This window comes from Mangifera indica, chromosome 19 (assembly GCF_011075055.1).
Source record: "Mangifera indica cultivar Alphonso chromosome 19, CATAS_Mindica_2.1, whole genome shotgun sequence".
NCBI classification, from domain to species: Eukaryota; Viridiplantae; Streptophyta; class Magnoliopsida; order Sapindales; family Anacardiaceae; genus Mangifera; species Mangifera indica.
In genome coordinates this window covers 10,870,498-10,892,310 of record NC_058155.1, presented here as the reverse complement: position 1 = coordinate 10,892,310, position 21,813 = coordinate 10,870,498, and the positions used below count along the sequence as shown (strand labels likewise).

Sequence of the window (21,813 nt, the reverse complement as noted above, 5' to 3'; positions counted from 1 at the left end):
AAAGGACTCAGGCCGGAAAATTTTGTCGTTTTGCAGAGAGATGGATGAGTTTACCCTGCTTCCCCAGACGGCTATTACGTAGTATGGCTGGTTGTCTGCTTGCCATTGACTGAGCTCTGCTTGATAATAATATGTATAGGGGAAGTTTTGTCTTCTACGATCATTCGCCAAACGATAAGAATGGAAGATTCAGTCGCCACTAAGGCTCTCACCATGTCGAAGAAGAGTGGCTCCTCTATGGAGCCCGGTTTTATTAATTTATTTTGAGGGGGAGGACAGCTATTTCCCACCAGAATTACGTGAGAACCTCACGTTTCATCGAAAATTTTCCCCTTTACTTAAGGGCAATAAAGTAATTTTATTATTAAATATTAAATACTAGTTATAATTGTGAATAAATATAAAAAAATAGTTTTCCCATAACCAACTTTATCCCATTTTTATCATAAATTTTTATCCTTGACTTTTTTTATATTTTCTTTCTCTCCTTTTAAATAATTAATTAAAATACTCTATAATTATGACAAAATCTCAAATTCTAAATCTACTAATTTGATAATTATCTTAAGTAGATATAATTTTATTTTTAAAAAGATATATTTTACGGTAGGGTTGGTTTGGTAATGCTGATGTGAGAAAGGCTACTAGAATGAGAAAATTCAGGGCAGTGAGATGTAGTTTTCATGGACCATTTGATTGGTCTGCCAAAACCTGCAGCACATCACGACAAAGTGGAAAAAAAATTGCCAATAGGCGATAGCAACAATAATTCATTCTGCAACTTGGAAAGAATTTAACATCCATATCTGGACTGGATCTTCATCTCAGGTTTGTTCTTGAACATAATTTTCTTTCTTATTTTCCCATGGAAAATTTGTACTGTACCCTTGCTCTCATAGTCTCCATTTTCATGATAATCAAACTTATATTGAATTACAAGCAAAATTTACCACCGAGCCCACCGACACTTCCAATCATTGGTCACCTCTACCTTATCAAGAAGCCGCTCCACCAAGCTCTGCAGGATCTGTTATCGCAGTATGGTCCAATCATATATCTCCGATTTGGTTGTAAGTCTATACTTGTTGTATCTTCTCCATCAGCTGTTGAAGAATGCTTCACAAAGAACGACAAGATATTTGCAGACCGCCCTCGAACTTTGGCTGGGGATCATTTTACCTACAATTACAACTCGTTTGCGATGGCTTCTTACGGTCATCTCTGGCGAAGCCGCCGCCGCTTCTCTGTTGTTGAAATTTTCTCGACTACCAGTCTTCAAAAGTCTTTAACCCCACTTCAGGATGAAGTTCGCAACCTGCTTCGCCTAGTTTATATGCATTCAGTCAGAGATGACAAGAAGGTGGATTTGAAGAATTTGTTCTCACTTCTAAACATTAATTTCATTATGAGAATTGTTGCTGGAAGGCCTGGTATTGAAGTGAAGGAAGCAGAGATGGAAGTTCTGGAGAAATTCTTGCTGGACTTCAAGGAAAGATTTTTTCCTAGTTTGTCCATGAATATATGTGATTTTTTCCCAATTTTGCGGTCGATTGGTTACAAAGGTATAGAGAAGAGTTTCGTAAGACTTCAAAAGAAGAGAGACGAATATCTGCAGAATTTGCTAGATGAAATTCGTTTAAAGAAAACAGTTACTTCTACAATCAGGAATGGGGAAAATAACAGGTCATTGATCGAAACTCTCTTGTACCTCCAAGAATCAGACCCCGAATTTTATTCAGACCAAGTCATCAAAAGCAACATAGTGGTAAGCACTAAGCACCCGTACATTGATTCTCTCTATTCCCCTGTATATAGACTAGTAATTTGTTCAATGTTTTGAAATTGTCAGATGATGTTTATTGCGGGAGTAGAAACAGCAGCGCTTACCTTAGAATGGGCAATGTCGCTACTGTTGAATCATCCTGAGGCTTTGCAAAAGGTAAGCGCAGAGATTGACAAGAATGTTGGAGATGGATGCCTGCCAAGTGAGTTGGATCTTGTTAAGCTTCCATACCTTCGTTGTGTCATAAATGAGGCACTTAGATTATATCCTCCGGCACCGCTTTTGTTACCCCATTCATCATCTGAAGACTGTATTGTGGGAAGATATAACATACCGCGAGGCACGATCCTATTGGTGAATGCTTTTGCGATGCATCGGGATGCCAAGGTTTGGGAGGAGCCCACGAAGTTCAAGCCTGAAAGATTTGAAGACAGTTTTGTTGAACGAGAGGGATTCAAATACATTCCTTTCGGAATGGGGAGGAGAACTTGTCCAGGTGCTGGCATGGCTATTCGTACAGCTTCTTTGGCATTGGCCGCTCTCATAAGATGCTTTGATTGGGAAAAGGTTGGGGAGGAGGTGGATATGAGTCAACATTATGGACTCTCTCTTTCCAAGGCCAAGCCTTTGGTGGCTATGTGCACCCCACGCCAAAATATGATTGAATTCCTCTCTCAGTTGTAGACATAAATTGTTTCTGGAATTTTACAAGTTACAGAGTCGCACAGCTTTAGAATTATATGCATGCCTTTAGGCAGTTCTAGAAATCATCACTTGTAATGTATTGTTGTCACTATTGCAGATACCAAAGTCCACCCTACTTGAATAAAAATCATCTAGATTTGGTTTGTTTGTATGATTTATGAAAGATGTCGTTTGGACTAATTTTAAATGTTGTTTGAACTAGCAAACTAAACCAAAAGAATGTTCTTTATCAAAGCATAAACTTGACTCATTTTATTAAAACGAGTCAAATTTATGAATTATGTTCGAAAGTTAAGTTTGATTCAAGTATTTTTGATCCTATTTATAGATCAAACATAAACAACTTTGAAATCCGATATAAACATCAAATCAACCTCTATACAAGAAGATAGGGAAGCCATAAACAACTTTTAAATCCTATAGATTTCATTACAAAGGAAGACTGCAATATTATTAATAAGATACAAAAGCAATCAAAGCGACTATCATAGCTTTGAAAGGACATTGAACATAGACTCGCGAGCTTTGAACATAGCTTGAAGTGGCTTGGCTTTGGGCATAGTAATACCGGTTCCTTCTGTCAGGTCCACTTCCTCTTCGCTAATTCTCTCCCACTCAAAGCACTGAATCAAACTGGCTAATGCTAACCCCATTACCCTATTTGCAAGGCCAGCCCCAGGGCACGCTCTTCTTCCTTGCCCAAATGGTATAAAGTTATAAGCCTCACCCACACCATCTAATCTTTCAAATCTTTCTGGCTTGAAACTTGTGGGATCCTCCCAGACTTTGGGATCTCTATGTATAGCCCATGCATTAACAAACAGCATTGTTGATGGGGGTACATCGTACCCACCGATTCTGCAGTAATCGGATGATTCATGCGGCACTAGAAGTGGTGCTGCTGGAAACAGTCGCAGAGTCTCATTGATTATGCATTGGAGATAAGGCAACTTGGCCAAATCAGGTTCTTCTGCTAAACGATCATGACCAACAAGATTATCAAGCTCAGCTCTGGCTTTCTTTAGCACTTCAGGATGGTTCAGGAGAAGTGACATTGCCCATTCCATAGTCACTGCGGATGTGTCTGTGCCTGCAAGTAACAGTGTCTGTTGAAGAGAAAAGTAGGATTACAAGGATGAAACTATTGAAATTGGAAAATTCAAAGTCATATAAATCCCACGCTAAAAGCTAGCATGGGACATTTAATCTAAACATGAATTTTTATTTGAAGAAAGATCTACCAGTTATCAAATTGAAAATATCCCACCGAATTTTTCCTGGAAAAATTCAGTTTAACTGTAAGTTTGCAAGTCAATATAATAGTTGAAGGAAAGACATACCGTCACCATGCCTTTGATAATTTCATCAGAGTAGTACTCAGGCTGAGAATCTTGTAAAGACAGCATTGAATCGATTATTGTGTCGATTCTTCTTTCTCCAGCTGAACAATTTCTTTTGTTTCGATGCCCATCAATCAAGTTCTGCATAAATCTATCAGACTTACTATGTACTGTTATTATTCTTTTTTCATGGCTCTGGAAATCTAGCCATCGTAAAAAGGGCAAGAAATCCCCTGGATTTGATGCTCCACTAACTTCAAAAATCTCCCTTATAATTTCTCGGAAACGCTTAGCCTCCTCAGACTCACCAATTTCCAAACCAAAATACCTTTTCCCGGAAACCATCCTCATGATGATGTTAAAAGACAACGCGAATAACTTTGACTTCATCTCCACTTTCGTGAAATTTTGCCGGCAACTTTGATATAGCATTTTAATTAAAAACAAGATCTCATCCTGCCTAAGACCCAAAAACATGTTAAGGCGACTGGTTGAGAAGAATTCAAGTGAAGCAAGGCGGCGGAGATTGCGCCAATGATCACCATGAGGGGCGGCCACCATGGTGGTGTAGTCATAGGTTAGGTACTTGCCGGCAAGAAGACGGGGTCTATTGGCAAAGACGATATCAGAATTAGTAAAGCATTCCTCTGCTGCCGATGGGGAAGATACGAGCAGCACTCTGCGATTACCGAATGAAAGATTCAAAATTGGACCATATTTGTTTGACAGACTGTGTAGTGTTCTGTGGATGGGTTGTTTCAGGAGATGAAGATGCCCAATTATCGGAAATGAAGGAGGACTTGGTGGGAGATTCTTATATGGTGTTGGTTTTACTAGAAATTGCTTCAAAATTAGAAAGAGAAAGAGAAAGAGAAAAAAGGATGCAGAAAAGATGAAGAACCATGATTTCTCCATGAGAATGGAAGTATTCATTCACTCTTAATTCCAGTGAGATTGATTGTTTAGTCTAGTAAGGCCAATCATTCATTATTAAGTGAGGAATTAAAAATGGTTTATTTGACTAAGTCTGTGGCCATTGACAAACTTGCTTTGCTTGCAAAGACAGTGAATGTGGTGTTGTTTACTTAAAAGCGACTGCTTCCCACTCAATTGAAGAAGATTGTGACGCCTGAAGAAGAGGTTTTGTCTTGTTTTGATAAATTTTTTACATGAACTTATTGATGGTCTCATGGTTTACAGTCTATACAAAGTGAAGAATATTTTGACCATGGACGATATTACAGTGCGACTCTGTAACTAGTAAAATTCTAAAAGCAAACTGCTCTGCTGGAAATTTTGGCTTCTACAACTGAGAGAGGAATTCAATCATATTTTGGTGGGGGGTGCAAATAGCCACCAAAGGCCGAACCTTGGAAAGAGAGACTCCATAATGTTGACTCATGTCCACCTTCTCCTTCCCAACCTTTCTCCAATCAAAGCATCTTATGAGTGCAGCTAATGCCACAGAAGCTGTACGAATAGCCATGCCAGCACCCGGACAAATTCTCCTCCCCATTCCAAAGGGAACGAATTTGAATCCCTCTCGATCAACAAAACTTGCTTCAAATCTTTCAGGCTTGAACTTCGTGGGCTCCTCCCAAACCTTGGCATCCCGATGCATCGCAAAAGCATTCACCAATACGATTGTGCCTCGCGGTATGTTATATCCTCCCACTCTGCAGTTCTCAGATGCTGAATGGGGCAACAAAAGTGGTGCCGTAGGATATAATCTAAGTGTCTCATTTATGACACAACGAAGGTATGGAAGCTTAACAAGATCCAACTCACTTGGCAGGCATCCATCTCCAACATTCTTGTCAATCTCTGCGCTTACCTTTTGCAGTGCCTCAGGATGATTCAACAGTAGCGACATTGCCCATTCTAAGGTAAGCGCTGTTATTTCTACTCCCGCAACAAACATCATCTGAAAATTTCGAAACATTGAACAAATTACTAGTCTAATGTACAGGGGAATAAGAAATATCATTGTTTGGGTGCTTACCAGTATGTAGCTTTTGATGACTTGGTCTGAATAAAATTCTGGGTCTGATTCTTGGAGGGACGAGAGTTTCGATCAATGACTTGTTATTTTCCCCATTCCTGATTGTAGAAGTAACTGTTTTCTTTAAACGAATTTCATCTATCAAATTCTGTATATATTCGTCTCTCTTCTTTTGAAGTCATACGAAACTCTTCTCTATACCTTTGTAACCAATCGACCTCAAAATTGGGAAAAATCACACATATTCATGGACAAAACAGGAAAAAATCGCTCCTTAAATTCCAGCAAGAATTTCTTCAGAACTTCCATCTCTGCTTTCTTCACTTCAACACCAGGCCTTCCAGCAACAATTCTCATTATGAAATTAATGTTTAGAAGTGATAACAAAATCTTCAAATCTACTTTCTTGTCATCTCTTATTGAATGCATATAAACTAGGCGAAGCAGGCTGTGGACTTCATGTTGCAGTAAGGTAGAAGACTTTTGGAGACTGGCAGTCGAGAAAATTTCAACAACAGAGAAGCGGCGGAGGCTTCGCCAGAGATCATCGTAAGAAACCATCGTAAACATATTGTAATTGTAGGAAAAATGATCCCCAGCCAAAGTTCGAGGGCGGTCTGCAAGTATTTTATCGTTCTTTGTGAAGCATTCTTCAACAGCTGATGGAGAAGATACAACAACTATAGACTTACAACCAAATCGGAGATATATGATTGGATCATACTGCGATAAAAGATCCTGTAGAGCTTGGTGGAGCGGCTTCTTGATGAGGTAGAGGTGACCAATGATTGGAAGAGTAAATGGGCTTGGTGGTAAATTTTGTTTGTAATTCAATACGAGTTTGATTATCAGGAAAATGGAAACTATGAGAGCAAGGGTACAGAACAAAATTTCCATGGGAAAATAAGAAAGAAAATTATGTTCAAGAACAAACCTGAGATGAAGATCCAGTCCAGGTATGGATGTTAAAACCCTTTCCAAGTTTCCGAATTTATTATTCCTGTCGTTATCAAAGTGACTTCACGTTGGAAAGAAAGCTACGATGCTGTCGCTGTCCCAGCACAGCATTTGCCATTTTGGCAGAACAACAAAACGAAACCCGTCAAAATTCTTACAATTGAATTTGTTCCCGAGACTTTAAATAAGAATTTTAGGGCAATCTGTAATTGACACAATGATAAAATAGCCAAATCGATAAGAATTGCAAGAGATAATATTAAATTAGCCTTTTCTTCTTTATTATATTTAGGGTGAAGAGGAGAGAGCTTTTGCTTTTCTTCTGCAATGATTAGGCCCATAAGGAAATGGAATCTCACGGGCTCTTTGGGCTTTGGCAGTCGGGCAATTATCTAATCGATGTCCGTACGGATATCTACGGTCAAGCAGCCGCAGAGTTTGCTTCTCGATGCACAAATACAATATTCGTTTTTGTGAGATTTGAATGTGAGTTTGAAACCGAAGAAACCACACAGTTTGGCTGAAATTTGGAGCAACTACAAATAAAATAAACAGCAAAGTTTCTTAATCACTTCATATATTTATCGATTTACACATATATGGTCTACAAACTAGTACAAAATATGGCTAAAATGTCCTCAACGACCAGCAAAATTTTGGAAAAACGACGTATGCAATTCACGGAGAGGAAAAAATGCAACCCCAAAAACCCACTTTCAATGACAAAATGGACAAACCAGTAAGGCAATAACGCTTATATGGTATTGAGTATATGGAGCTCCGAGTCTCCTTGTCTAGAGATTTGATTATGCGATGAAGCTTCAACGATTGTGGAGAGGGTCCGAGGCATTAGGAACTTTCCTCTTGCTCCAAAAAATTGCATCAGATGGGCGCCTCATACGTTCCTGCTTCTGCTTCTGGGGCTGTTTAGCTTTCATTAATGGTGGTTTATTGTTTATACCAACAACCAGCGTCTCTTCCTTCTCTCCAGAGACCAACAAAGAGAGAAAAATTATGACAATTAACTTGTGAAACAACCCCAACTGGAAAAACTGTTGATAATGCATGTTGTTTGCAATTCTTCTTCAAAGAGAAAGAAAGCTCTTTATCTAGCTCTTCAAACAAAAGTGAAATGCACAGTAGAATGAGAGAAGTTGGAGAAAAAGTTATTTGCAGAGAAAGCTACCTAGCTTTGTGTGGTTCCGAAAGAAATGAGAGAAAAGATAAACAGGCAATGCAGTGTGTTGAGTACACTACACCCAGCAAACAAGGGAGCAACTCAAGATGAAACTTTTCTAGCCATTTTGCTCTCTGTTCATCCTTAAAATAAGGCTGGCTCTACACATAATTTAGTGCACTTTGTATACAGAACTTGGCTCTTGTGCTTTTTCTTTGTCTGGGTATTGCTTGTCGGTTAGGGAAAGTAGTCAATCTTCTCTTTATAGTTACTTCGACCACCCCAGAAATAACAAGTAAAAACTGTTTTCAATCAAAAAGTCTTCTTCCGAGGACTTTTCATAAAGCTTAATTTATCGCTCAAAGAATCCTGTAAGAGACATAAACATCTTTCTTTCCTGGTAAACAATCTTTGCCTTTAAGTACAAGTTTTGAGTGGTCAAATCATGCGCAGCCTTGCTAACTTCTGGTTTCTTCAATACTCTTTGTTTAAATGGCAACTCTCTATTCAACATTCAACCAAGTCTAGCTGGCTCTGTGAACACATTATCTTATTCCATTCCGTGATTATAGCTTTCTTTCTTTCTGAATTGCTATCACAATTTGGCAGCGATTCGACCGAAAAGTAGGCAGCCCGTGGCTTTGTCCTTTCAAATGGCTTACAGAAAGTAAACTATGTGAATAAAATAAAAACTAATAACTTGAGTGGGAGAAGGTTTTATGTATAGAAAAGTATGATTTCAAATTCTTCCATGTTATATTTCAATATTAAATTTTTGATTTACTTGATATAGTAATTGTAAAATTAGTTATTAGATTTAGAGTTTTACTTATTCAATAACATTGATTTGGCCTTAAAAGGATAATCCATTTAAAATGTGATTCATCGATAAAAAAAAAAAAAATCTAATAATATATGAATCTAGAAAAGAAAACAATTAGCATGCTGATGATGTAGTTATGTCTCACATAACTTTGATCCTGCCCTTGAATGCATTCCCTACCATTCTACTTATGAATTCCTCTGTAGCTGTAAAAATAAATTTTGAATGAAGGCAAAAAGAAAAACATCTGATGATTTTGCAGACACTCATGTCTTGGGAAAGATAAAAGAAGTATTAGTATATTATACAAGACCACGCTTCAATACGGTCTCACCCCACATTTTTCATCACATTTAAGGAAATCATTGGCTCCCTAAATGCTTGGCTAGGCATGCTATTGTTATTAATTATGTTATTCAATTTCAGACGGGGCCATATTGGGCAAACCCGGGTCCCAGGACTAACCTGGGCTTACATTGAATGGATCTCAACTGTGAGTTCCTTCTCAGTTCTCACCCAATAAAATACAATCAAGGCCAAGTTGTCTGGTTATTGAAAGCTTAAATTAGGCCCAAAGCCTCATCTTCTACTCCATAACCAAATTCTGTTATTCATCGTAGACAACTCCTCATAATTCGAAGATTATGATTTGACTGTGATGGATTGTTGTTATTGGAACTTCCACTTATGAGCTTATTCAGAAGAAACAAAATAAGGATACAATTGTGGATGTTAAATTTTGAAACAGGAAAAGGTCGACATGACAAGCAACGTTAGGGACACCAAGAATCAAAGAAGAGAGCCTTTAAGGCCGTCAACTTCAACTACATTCATTCTATCTTACTAAATTTGCGGGTTGTGGGAAGGAAATTCCACTGCACAGAAGCAGCAGAAATGTTGCGGGGCAACGAAAGAGTGATTTATTTGATGATAACTGCAACAGAAATCATGAGGTTACTTCAAAAGAGTGGGTGAATTCGAGAGTTGGAGTGAAGAAAGATCTTAGGGCGCCAGGCCAGGATTTTCTAGCAAACTCTACTCCCAACAAAATCTTATCATGTCAATTCTGCATGAGAAAGTTGTATACTTCACAAGCGCTTGTTGGCCACCAGAATGCTCACAAAACAAAAGGGAGCAAAAAAGATACAGAAATGCCAATTTTTTAAAGCAGCCTTAAGAAATAAAATCTCACTGCTACTGGAGAGATCCATTAGTCTTCAGAGCAAAAAAGTTATACTACAAACAGGGAGACCATTAATTAATTGCAGCAGCTCATATAAAATGAGATGAACTAAAGATTAGAAAGAAATTAGCCAATACTATGATTCATGTCGGCAAGCATGAGCAAAATGTTAACATATTTGAACTTGCCAACACTTTTTCCTGCCTTGTTAACTTTTTTCTTGGCTAGTACCTCTAAGCAACCAAATATGAGCAAACTGTTACAACTGTTAGATTCCAGAGGCAAAGCCTCTGCTGGAAGATATACTAGATCTAATAGCTCAACTGAGGCTGCAAACTTGCTCGATATAATCAAACAGGCAAGTGGTCAATTTCTACAAACATTTCCAATCTAAGAATATCACCATTCATGTGAACCAATCACTTGATCTAAGTAATGTCACTATTAACATATTAGAAGGTTTCTCAAATCTAGCACACATTTTTTCAGTCTTTTGCCCTCAAAAAAATCCAGGCAGCATGTCTCAATTTAAGCCAATCTATAATGCTGGGAAATGGAAATTTATCTGCAATCATCCTCTTCCTGGAAAAACAAAAAGATAATACCAAATGTTCCCTCAGAGATATTCATTTATAAGCATAGAATTTACATCATTCAAAAATGGATTAAGAATTCATCTCCTCCAAGAATGATCAACAGTAAAAATAAAAAGCTACTAAAACCAATCAGAAATGCATCAGTTGCCCAAACCCACCAACGTTCAAATGCAAACCGCGAGCATTTACCCAAGTGAAACTATCTTCCATGATCACTATTAGTAGTTTCTTTGGCTAGAAGCACCACAGATATTTCGCAAAAATCTTCAAAAATCAGTAGCCCTGACATGATTTGCACTACAGCATTTCATGGCAAGCAATTCAGGTCAAAGAATCTATCCATCAATTAATATTAGCAAAAAGCCAACCAAAAGTCAATCTTCCGGGAGTTAGAGTACTTATATGCAACTCATTTTCAATCCTCTTCAACCATGCCAAGCCTCTTCCAATGATAAGTATAAAACCATAACCGCAATTCAACTTCAACCTTAAATATCTTCAAAGTAAGAAACAGGTATCTCTGGAGAAGAGGGCATAGTTGTAACACATTTGAACTGTTTCAAGAAAGTGAAAGCACAAATAAGACTACAATTTCCACAATGTGACAACTGGCAACACAACCATTTATAAACTTGATGAAATATGTACCTTATGCTGCTTGTATTTTTCTCTTACAGCTTGTAAACTACCCCCCCTTCTACTCAAATACAAGTCATGTATGAGAAGAACACACTCTTTTATATCAGATGGTTTGTAGCCAGTAGATTGTTGCAAAGTAGAACTCTACAAAGCAAAAATGATTTTGACTCAATAAAAGTCCTTTGCAAATAAAAGTAGCAATCAGATAATTAACTAATCCGCTTACCCAAGGGTGCCTTGTTGGACGAATTATGAATAGTGCAAGAAAGACAACAGATGCAGCTACCAAAGAAGGTAAAAACTTCACACAAGCATAATCTAATAAGCTCAACTCAGCAAGGTAGTATCCAAGGAACTCTAGCTGCAAATTGGAAGCCTGTATAAAGCACAAAAAAATTGAGCGATCAATAAAGAACATTCTTAGCTTTTGTACATCCACAGAATAACAAAAGAGAAGAAGTTTTACTAACTTTATAATCTTCTTGTGCAACCCTGGTGAACCTCCTGCATTCCAACAATGTTAATGGCAGCAACAGTTAGTACAAAGAAGCATTAAATTGTTACCAAGGATGTCCTACAAGAAAAAGTACAAGCATTCTTGCCTTAAAAATGTTTTTATTGTGGGATTGCCAAGTTCAAAGTTCAGAGCCTTGAGTGTATCAGCTTCCATCTTAACCACCTTCACATGAGAGTAAAATTCGTTTCAACAACTAGGATGGATGTAGAATGTAATTAAATAGATGATAAAGAAAAGAGTACTAAAAGCTACCTCATCTTTAGTGTATGTATTATCTGTAATGTAGCAAAAATCTTCCACATTAGGAGGGCTGATTTCCTCGTACTTTCTACTTGATACAATAAAGATAACAAAATATAAGCATTCAAGCAAAATAATTAAAACAAAAAGGTTTAATGGTAAAAGCACGAATGAAAAAAACAAATATATATATATATATATATATATATATATATATATATATATATATATATATATATATATATATAAAAGGAATCCAGGTGCTTACGAGGCTATGAGCATAGAAGAAACACCAAGCAGTTGAAGCCTTTGCCGATTAAGAACATTCAAGGAAAGAAATCTATCAATATATGAAATTGTGAGATACAAAGTATCTGGTACAAGCTTGTATTCCTCAGCAACTTCAACCAACCAATCCACCAATATTCCCCGCATATTTGCACTGACATCCTTCTGAACCTTCTCTATATAATCAGGTAAAGGTCTTCTCTTTGGATCCACCTGAATATTAAAGCATAATCACGCTTATATTACAAATGACTAAAATACAGTCGAAAGCTATTGCACATTACCAAATCACCCAAATAAAAACCTAACATTAATCATTTGCGGATCCTTAATTCCTAAAAAGAACCAAATCTTATACGGATACACTTTAGGTTCCCGTCTAAGCTACAAATATCAACATCAAATGAACCACTATTGTTAAACTATCTCTGCCGAGCAATTAGGAATTCGATCCAAGAGTGACAGTCTTAATTGTTACAGTTCAATTAAAATCTAAACTAAAAAGATCCAAAGTCTTGAATTACCTCCATGTTATGGAGATACTCGTAAATGTCCGATACATATGGCCCACACATCTGTGGATCATCTGACTTGGCATCAACATCAACCTTTCCGTCGACATCGTCGTTCTTGGCGGATGTAGGCAGTAGGGGCTTCTTTACTTTCATCTTAGCTTTACCTCTGGGCTTCTGCAGCTCGCTTTTCAAACTCGGATTCTTCGAAACGACGACGTTTGACAAGTTCGGTAGCTCCCCCAACGCCACCCGTTTCTTATTTGGCGACTGGCCCTCAGCATTACACAGTGCCGCTCTTCTCTTCGAAGCGCGGGTGACCCTCACACAGTTCTCCTGATCAGCCATTGCAGTGAAGAAATGAATACTCAGACTCGCTGCTCAGCTGAGAGAGAAAGAGATGGAGGGATTGTGAGAGGGGGAAAGAGAGATGATTATATGTAGTGAAAGAAAGAGCGGGCAGCGTTTGCATTTTGAAATGAGATTGAAGGCGCTGTTATCTCAGTTTTTATTTAAATTTCGAATTTGGGTAATTTCCAACCCAAATGACTTAAAAAAATTGACGCTGCCGGGCTTTACTGGCAAGATTTGGCGGGCTGGTGGACGAAAATCAAATCATAACTATTCTTCCAAAATAATATTAATTTTTGTAAATATTTACGATAAATAGAATTTTATAATTATTAAGGTAAAGTGTTGACTATGGTAATAGAATCTAAGACAGAAACATTTATTTATTATTGGCTAAATGCCTTTTTTTTTTTTTACGGGAGGTCAGATATAAACCTAATTTCTTATTTATTAATTATCAAAATTTTAGAGAAAATTATAATAAATATTTAAAACTAAAAGATATTAAACAAAATCGCTCAAAACTTTAAAGATTAAATAAAAATACCTTCGATTTGAAAAATGACTAAACTGTCTTTATATATAAACTTCACATTTTCCACGGATTTACTATTAAATTCAAAGAAAAATTTGGGTCTCCCATAAATATAACAGGTTTTGATCTTTTTCGTATTTTTTGATAACTGAAAATGACAAATAAGGATAGTACATCATCTCACTTCTTATTCGAATTAATTTATTATTATGATTATTGAGATTTAAGAGAGATTTTGAGGTTTAAATATTTAGGGTTTCGATTTTGAATAATGTATAAAATATTTTGATTAAATTTCTCAAGGTATTTTGTGTTATTGGATGTGTATATTTGATTTGTGTTAAAATTAGAAGCTGAAATGACAAGTTTTGATTGAAAAATGGGTTAGATCTGTCAGCGCTATGTTAATCTCACACAGGCACCCATGGGGTAGGGGAAAATTTAGCGTTTTCAAAATTTTAGGGGGAAGGGGAAGAGGAGGAGATTCACGGGGGTCCGTGGGAAATTTTACACTAAACCGTGAAAACCTTAGATCGAGTGAAAATTGACTTTTTTAAAACTATAGAGTCTGTATAAGATAGACTTTGAACGACCATATTTTTTTATCTGGGAGAAGTTACAGGGCTTGTAATATATCAACGCGAAGCTCGTTTCGAGCTCTATAACGACAACTAGTTTTGCTAGTTACTCCCAATTTGAAGGCCCAAATAAAATTGTTTCAATGTGTATTATGCAATTTTTTTGTTTTACCAAATTTGGGATTTTCAATTTTTATGATTTTGAGCTTGCTTGTGACTGAGCTAGACTTTTTTAATATGTAGTTTTCAAATTTGACATCTATCTCTTTAATTTTATGCTTTTTGAGACACGTTTTACGATGTAATTAAGAAATTATAGGTCGATTTTTTGGTTTTCTCGTTTCTAAGCTATTCAAACGTGTAGTTTTTTAAATTCAGATCTATTTTTTCAAATTTTGAGTGATTTTTTTATTGTTGACATTCTAGAATATTTCAATATATCTATTTATTCTTAATATGTTAGTTAAATCTTTTATATATTATGTAATATCAAAATGTCCTCCATTTTTTTAACATTTTATTTAACCCCTAAATTATTATCCAATATCCAAATGCCCCCTTTATATGACATACAAACTAGATTTAATAAATAAAATTAAGTTTTGAGTTAAGATTCATATAAATACTTTTTTTCACGAATTGATTTTTTTTATTCGAATTCATAAATACGAACTTCTTTCTTCCGAATGAACCTGTAGTAATTAATATTAAGTAAAAATGAGAGTGAGAGTGAGTGTTTAAGTGATATAAGAAATGTATATAACGAGAGTGAGAGTAAGAGTGAGAGGATTTATATAGATGTGGTGAAGGGTAATTTTGGTATTTTAAAAAAATTAAGGCATTTTTGCTTAAGAATAGGAAAAATGGGTATTTTTGTTTAAGAATAGGAGAAATGAGCATTTTTGCTTAATAAAAAGGTAAAATGCGCATTTAATATAATTTTTCAAAATTTAAATACCCATCAATCTGTCAAATTTTGTTATTATTATTAGGAGTAAAATTATTATTTAACAAAAATATTTAAAAAAACTAAATTTTATCACATATCCCCCCTCCCCAAGGATTAGTTTTTTGATAAATTGTTTTTACCTAAAGTTTGAAAAATAAACATTTTCTTCTTAGGGTTTTTCAGCCACCGCTATTAGGGGCTAAATTCTCTCCCCCTCATGAGTTCTCCCTCTATCGTAGTCTATCTATAATCATCACCAATCAAAGACAGAGGTTTTCTTCAACCCAACGATTTGTCTTTGTTGAGATGAAGAAAACTATCATCTTCGATTGATTTCGTCGATCAGTGATGGTCATTGATAAACCAGTATAGGGAGAGAAGCTGAAAAGGGGAGAGAACTCAATCGTCCTAGTCTTCAACTGTTGGTAGTGATGGTAAGAAAACTTCAAGGAGAAAATATTTATTTTTCAAACTTTAGATGATAAAAAATTTATTAAATTTTTAAATTTAAGAGAAAAATATAATAAATTTTTAGTATTTTAAATATATTAATAAATAATCATTTTACTAATAATAATAATAATAAAATTTAATAGAAAAATAAATGTATAAATTTTTAATAATTAATTAATAAAAAATTAAATTTACACCAAATCGTGAGTGGGAAATAGTTATTTGGCCTTTCTTATTTGTCAAAAAGTTTAAGTTTGGGTTTGGGAGGGGGAGAAATGGGAGCGCTGCCGCCACTGCCCTCTATTTCACAACATTGGGTTACCCGCTCCTCTCGTTTTGGAAGGCTCTTTTGTCACAGCAATTTTATGTTTTAAATTTTGATCTCAAAATCAAATCAAATCTTGCCCGCTCATCTATGCTTTAACCTCAGTTGCTTCTTGTGGCCCAGAGGCGCACCATCATTGCCGTCCGCTCTGTGATCAGAAACAAATCAAACGGTTAAATACGCCTTGATTAAATACATTTATAATTATTTTAATCATAAAAACAATGTTATTAATCAAAAAATAAGATTTTGAGTTACCATTAACAAGATAATAAACTAAGAGGGACCGCACCGTGAGGCCAACAAATTATAAACTGGCGCATGTATTCTTAAATATAAGTAGAATTTTGGCCCAAAAGAATATATTTTTTCCATGTTTTTAACTTTACTTATCACAACAAAAAAATAAAGAAAAATTCAATCAAATATAAGGGAAAAAATATTTTTCTTTTAGTAATAAGAAATTTTATTTAAGTTAAATTATTATTATTTTTTTATCCAACCAATAACATTGAATAAACAAACTCTACAATCAAACCAATAATATTAAATAAGATAAATTTTAAATCTAATAACTAATCTTATAGCTACTAAACTATATCGTTAAAGAATATTTGAATTAATATTCTTTTATATACAAATTTTTTTCTTTTGTCATTCAAATCATCTCTTGGGATAGTGAATCTTCTGGGAGTTAGAGTACTTATATGCAGCTCAATTTCAATCCTCTTCAACCATGCCAAGCCTCTTCCAATGGTAAGTATAAAACCATATCCGCAATTCAACTTCAACCTTAAGTATCTTCAAAGTAAGAAACAGGTATCTCTGGAGAAGAGGGCATGGTTGTAACACATTTGAACTGTTTCAAGAAAGTGAAAGCACAAATAAGACTACAATTTCCATCATGTGACAACTGGCAACACAACCATTTATAAACTTGATGAAATATGTACCTTATGCTGCTTGTATTTTTCTCTTACAGCTTGTAAACTACCCCCCCTTCTACTCAAATACAAGTCATGTATGAGAAGAACACACTCTTTTATATCAGGTGGTTTGTAGCCGGTAGATTGTTGCAAAGTAGAACTCTACAGAGCACAAATGATTTTGGCTCAATAAAAGTCCTTTGCAAATAAAAATAGCAATCAGATAATTAACTAATCCGCTTACCCAGGGGTGCCTTTTTGGACGAATTATGAATAGTGCAAGAAAGACAACAGATGCAGCTACCAAAGAAGGTAAAAACTTCACACAAGCATAATCTAATAAACTCAACTCAGCAAGGTAGTATATAACGAACTCTAGCTGCAAATTGGAAGCCTGTATAAAGCACAAAAAAATTGAGCGATCAATAAAGAACATTCTTAGCTTTTGCACATCCACAGAATAACAAAAGAGAAGAAGTTTTACTTACTTTATAATCTTCTTGTGCAACCCTGGTGAACCTCCTGCATTCCAACAATGTTAATGGCAGCAACAGTTAGTACAAAGAAGTATTAAATTGTTACCAAGGATGTCCTACAAGAAAAAGTACAAGCGTTCTTGCCTTAAAAATGTTTTTATTGTGGGATTGCCAAGTTCAAATTTCAGAGCCTTGAGTACATCAGCTTCCATCTTAACCACCTTCACATGAGGGTAAAATTCGTTTCAACAACTAGGATGGATGTAGAATGTAATTAAATAGATGATAAAGAAAATGGTGCTAAAAGCTACCTCATCTTTAGTGTACGTAATATCTCTAATGGAGCAAAAATCTGCCACGTTACGAGGGCTGATTTGCTCATACTTTCTACTTGATACAATAAAGATAACAAAATATAAGCATTCAAGCAAAATAATTAAAACAAAAAGGTGTAATGGTAAAAGCACGAATGAGAAAAACAAAAAAAAAAATATGTTAAAGGAATCCAGGTGCTTACGAGGCTATAAGCATAGAAGAAACACCGAGCAGTTGAAGCCTTTGCTTATTAAGAACATTCAAGGAAAGAAATCTATCAATATATGAGATTGTGAGATACAAAGTATCTGGTACAAGCTTGTATTCCTCAGCAACTTCAACCAACCAATTCACCAATATTCCCCGCATATTTGCATCGATATCCTTCTGAACCTTCTCCATATAATCAGGTAAAGGTCTTCTCTTTGGATCCACCTGAATATTAAAGCATAACCACGCTTATATTACAAATGACTAAAATACAGTCGAAAGCTATTGCACATTACCAAATCACCCAAATTAAAACCCAACATTAATCATTTGCGGATCCTTAATTCCTAAATAGAACCAAATCTTATACGGATACACTTTAGGTTCCCCGTCTAAGCTACAAATATCAACATCAAATGAACCACTATTGTTAAACTATCTCTGCAAAGCAATTAGGAATTAGATCCAAGAGTGACAGTCTTAATTGTTACAGTTCAATTAAAATCTAAAGTAAAAAGATCCAAAGTCTTGAATTACCTCCATGTTATGGAGATACTTGTAAATGTCCGATACATTTGGCCCACACATCTGCGGATCATCTGACTTGGCATCAACATCAACCTTTCCTTCGACATCGTCGTTCTTGGCGGATGTAGGCAGTAGGGGCTTCTCAACTTTCGTCTTAGCTTTACCTTTGGGCTTCTGCAGCTCGCTTTTCAAACTCGGATTCTTCGAAACGACGACTTTTGGCAAGTTCGGTAGCTCCCGCAACGCCACTCGTTTCTCAGTAGGCGGCTGGTCTTCAGCATTACGCAATGCCGCCCTTCTCTTCGCAGCGCGGGTGAGGCTCACACAGTTCTCCTGAGCAGCCATTGCAGTAAAGAAATGAATACTCAGACTCGCTGCTCAGCTGAGAGAGAAAGAGATGGAGGGATTGTGAGAGGGGCAAAGAGAGATGATTATATGCAGTGAAAGAAAGAGCGGGCAGCGTTTGAATTTGAAATGACATTGGGGGCGCTCCTGTCTCAGTTTTTATTTAAACTTCGAATTCGGGTAATTTCCAACCCAAATGACGTGAAAAAAGAGTATTAATTAAAATCAGTAAAAAAAATTTTGTTTAAATATTTTTAGGTAAATTTACAGTACCATTTTACGGAAATTAAAATAAATATCCTTTTTAGTGGGATAATAATCAAATTTATCATAAATTTTAGAGTTAAAACATAAATACCCTTAAATTAAAGTATTTAAATGAAAATACTCTAAATATCTCCTTACATACCAAAACTGTCCTTCTAATTTAAATTACTATTTTATTTAAGGGTAATAAACAAATTTACCCCTAATATTGGGGTTTAAACAAAAATACCTTTAATCTAAAATATTTAAACAAAAATACCCCAAAATAATACTAAAACTACTCTTCCTCTATTTTTATATAAACCACATATCTTCCTTCATTTTTAACATATCTGAGAGAGATTTCTGAAGAGAGAAAATAAGTTTGTGTTCAAGATTTCGGGCGCAAAGAGAAAAGTTCGTCATTACGAAGTATTTATCCCTGTCATTACTTTAATCGTTATTATTTTATTAATAATACAATTATATGTGATATTTTATATAATAAATTATAATTGTATGTAATATGTAACATAATAAAAACTAGATAGGTTATGTTTTAAATATTATAGTAGTATAGGATAACATGATATTACTTCAATCGTTATCATTTTATTAATAATGTAATTATATGTGATATTTTATATAATAAATTATAGTTGTGTGTAATAAGTAAAATAATAAAAATTAGTAGGCTATATTTAATAATATTATTTTGTCAAATTGAAGTATGAAATAGGTATAATTGTGTAATAGACATCTATAAATACTATTTTCAGTCGTATTATTTATGTTGATTATATATTTGATTTAGGCAATGTACAATTTACCCGCAAATTTTAGGAGTTAAGCAAAAATACTCTTATATTAAAGTATTTAAACAAAAATACCCCAAATATCCTCTTAAATACCAAAACTACCATTTTAAATTAAATTATTATTTTTTAAAGGGTAATACCAAAACATGATATATTTAAGTAGTCTCAATATATAATTGAATTATAAATTAGGTATAATTATATAATAGACATCTGTAAATATTATTTTCAATCGTATTATTTATGTTGATTATATATTTTATTGTAGGATTAATCTAAATGATTGGATATGCTTCAATTAGATATGAGAGAAATTAGATAGAAAAGGGTGATAATGTTATAAAATATGTTGGAGGTAATAGGAAATTGATTAAAATTCCAGAACACACATCATTTGAAGAATTAATCGAAATAGTGAGCGACAAGTGTAATATAGATCGACGAATATTTAACATTCAGTTAAGCATGAAACCAAGCATCTCGACGACGGTGTTCCGATTGAAATTTCTAATGATGAAGATGTTGAGGTTCTTAACAGTCTATCTAACCTCTTCAAAGAATGTGTTCTAGTATTTGTTATGACTATAGTTACTGATGATAGTTATGAGACTCAACAAGCAAATGAAGATTTTCAAGGTGGTGAGTCGAGCAGTTATCCAGAAAATCAAACTATTGGTGTAGAAGAGATTCAAAATATCGAGATCAATCTGAAACAAGAATTCTTAGAGGAAGATTTTGCATATATAAATGAAGTTAACGTTGATGCATTGTATCGCGCAGAAGAATTCCTTAATGGGGATGAAGCAACTTTTCCAGACTGGAGTGAATTTAATGGAAAGGTTGAATATGATATTCCAATCGAAGAACCAGAGATTGAAGAGAAGACCTATGGTAATAACGATATTGAAGGTACGAGTTATTTTCCAGAAAAAAATCCTGCTAGTGGGAATGTTCTTACTGATGCATTTCATTGGTTATCACCGTTTCCTGATCAACCATCTACATCTAGAAACTCTAAAGCATCGACCGATACTGATTCTCCAAAAGTTGGTACATTATTTCCTAGTGAACAACATGTCATTGATGCGATAACTCAAGACGCGCTTCGTAGGGGATATCAATTTTTTGTGAAAAAATCAGACACGCTTAGATGGGTTCTTAAATGTCGTAACAAAGAATGTAAATGGCGTGCACGTGCAGCTAGGGTGGGAGAAACTGATAGCTTTGAATTACGTCGTTTGGATAGTTGTCACACATATTACAGAAATCAGATATTACCTCATCATAGGCAAGTAGGTGCTCGAGCTTTGGGACAGATTTTGAGGACCAAATTCATTTTAGTTGATCGTGTTTATCGACCGAAGGAGATCATTGCTGATATCGCCGACCGATATAAAATTGATATATCATACGCACAAGCATGGCTGGCGAGAAATTAGGCGCTTCAATCATTGAGGGGGACATCAGAAGAGTCGTTTATGTTGCTGCCAGAGTATTGCCTCAACTTAGAGTGTTGTAATCCGAGGATGGGGACACATATACTAACAGATGAGGAGGATCGATTTAAATACTTTTACATGTCATTCGGTTGTAGTATCCGTGCATTTCAACATCATATTCGACAGATTATTTGTATTGATGTTGCTTTCTTAAAGGGTCGATATCTGGGTCAATTATTTATTGCTGTCGCATTAGATGAGAATAATCAAATATATCCACTTGCTTTTGGGATTGGTCCCAGGGAAGATCATGACGCATGGTGTTGGTTTTTAACAAAGCTGAGAGATTATATTGGTGAGGTACCTCATTTGGCCATCATTTTAGATCGACATGTCAGCATATTTTCTGCATTGGCTGAAGTTTTCCCTGGTGTGTATCACGGTTATTGTTGTCACCATCTCCATTGTAACATACGGTCCAAGTACAAAAAGAATGCTAAAATCGCATAGATGTACTGAAAAATAGCCAAGGCGTACACTGAATTTGAATTTCAACA

General features: G+C 35.3%; 4 protein-coding genes and 1 pseudogene across 4 annotated transcripts; 1 reads left to right on the top strand and 4 right to left on the bottom strand.

Annotated features, from left to right (window-relative positions):
* The first annotated feature begins 681 nt into the window (after positions 1-681).
* Positions 682-2,639, top strand: LOC123203005 (cytochrome P450 81C13-like). The gene is made up of 2 exons (XM_044619161.1): positions 682-1,765; positions 1,850-2,639. The coding sequence occupies exons 1-2, from the start codon at positions 866-868 to the stop codon at positions 2,465-2,467; spliced, it is 1,518 nt and encodes a 505-aa protein (XP_044475096.1). The 5' UTR covers positions 682-865; the 3' UTR covers positions 2,468-2,639.
* Positions 2,640-2,824: 185 nt separating this feature from the next.
* LOC123203003 (cytochrome P450 81Q32-like) lies at positions 2,825-4,867 on the bottom strand. The gene is made up of 2 exons (XM_044619159.1): positions 3,829-4,867; positions 2,825-3,594 (listed from the first exon to the last, which is right to left on the bottom strand). The coding sequence occupies exons 1-2, from the start codon at positions 4,759-4,761 to the stop codon at positions 2,974-2,976; spliced, it is 1,554 nt and encodes a 517-aa protein (XP_044475094.1). The 5' UTR covers positions 4,762-4,867; the 3' UTR covers positions 2,825-2,973.
* An 84-nt stretch (positions 4,868-4,951) lies between these two features.
* Positions 4,952-6,953, bottom strand: LOC123203004 (annotated as a pseudogene).
* Positions 6,954-10,569: 3,616 nt separating this feature from the next.
* LOC123203006 (putative cyclin-A3-1) lies at positions 10,570-13,227 on the bottom strand. Its single transcript, XM_044619162.1, has 8 exons — positions 12,775-13,227; positions 12,231-12,463; positions 11,975-12,050; positions 11,808-11,884; positions 11,676-11,709; positions 11,432-11,581; positions 11,215-11,349; positions 10,570-11,120 (listed from the first exon to the last, which is right to left on the bottom strand). The coding sequence occupies exons 1-8, from the start codon at positions 13,108-13,110 to the stop codon at positions 11,055-11,057; spliced, it is 1,107 nt and encodes a 368-aa protein (XP_044475097.1). The 5' UTR covers positions 13,111-13,227; the 3' UTR covers positions 10,570-11,054.
* A 3,258-nt stretch (positions 13,228-16,485) lies between these two features.
* On the bottom strand, positions 16,486-18,860 carry LOC123203007 (putative cyclin-A3-1). The gene is made up of 8 exons (XM_044619163.1): positions 18,418-18,860; positions 17,873-18,105; positions 17,667-17,742; positions 17,500-17,576; positions 17,368-17,401; positions 17,124-17,273; positions 16,907-17,041; positions 16,486-16,812 (listed from the first exon to the last, which is right to left on the bottom strand). The coding sequence occupies exons 1-8, from the start codon at positions 18,751-18,753 to the stop codon at positions 16,747-16,749; spliced, it is 1,107 nt and encodes a 368-aa protein (XP_044475098.1). The 5' UTR covers positions 18,754-18,860; the 3' UTR covers positions 16,486-16,746.
* Between the last annotated feature and the right edge of the window lie 2,953 nt (positions 18,861-21,813).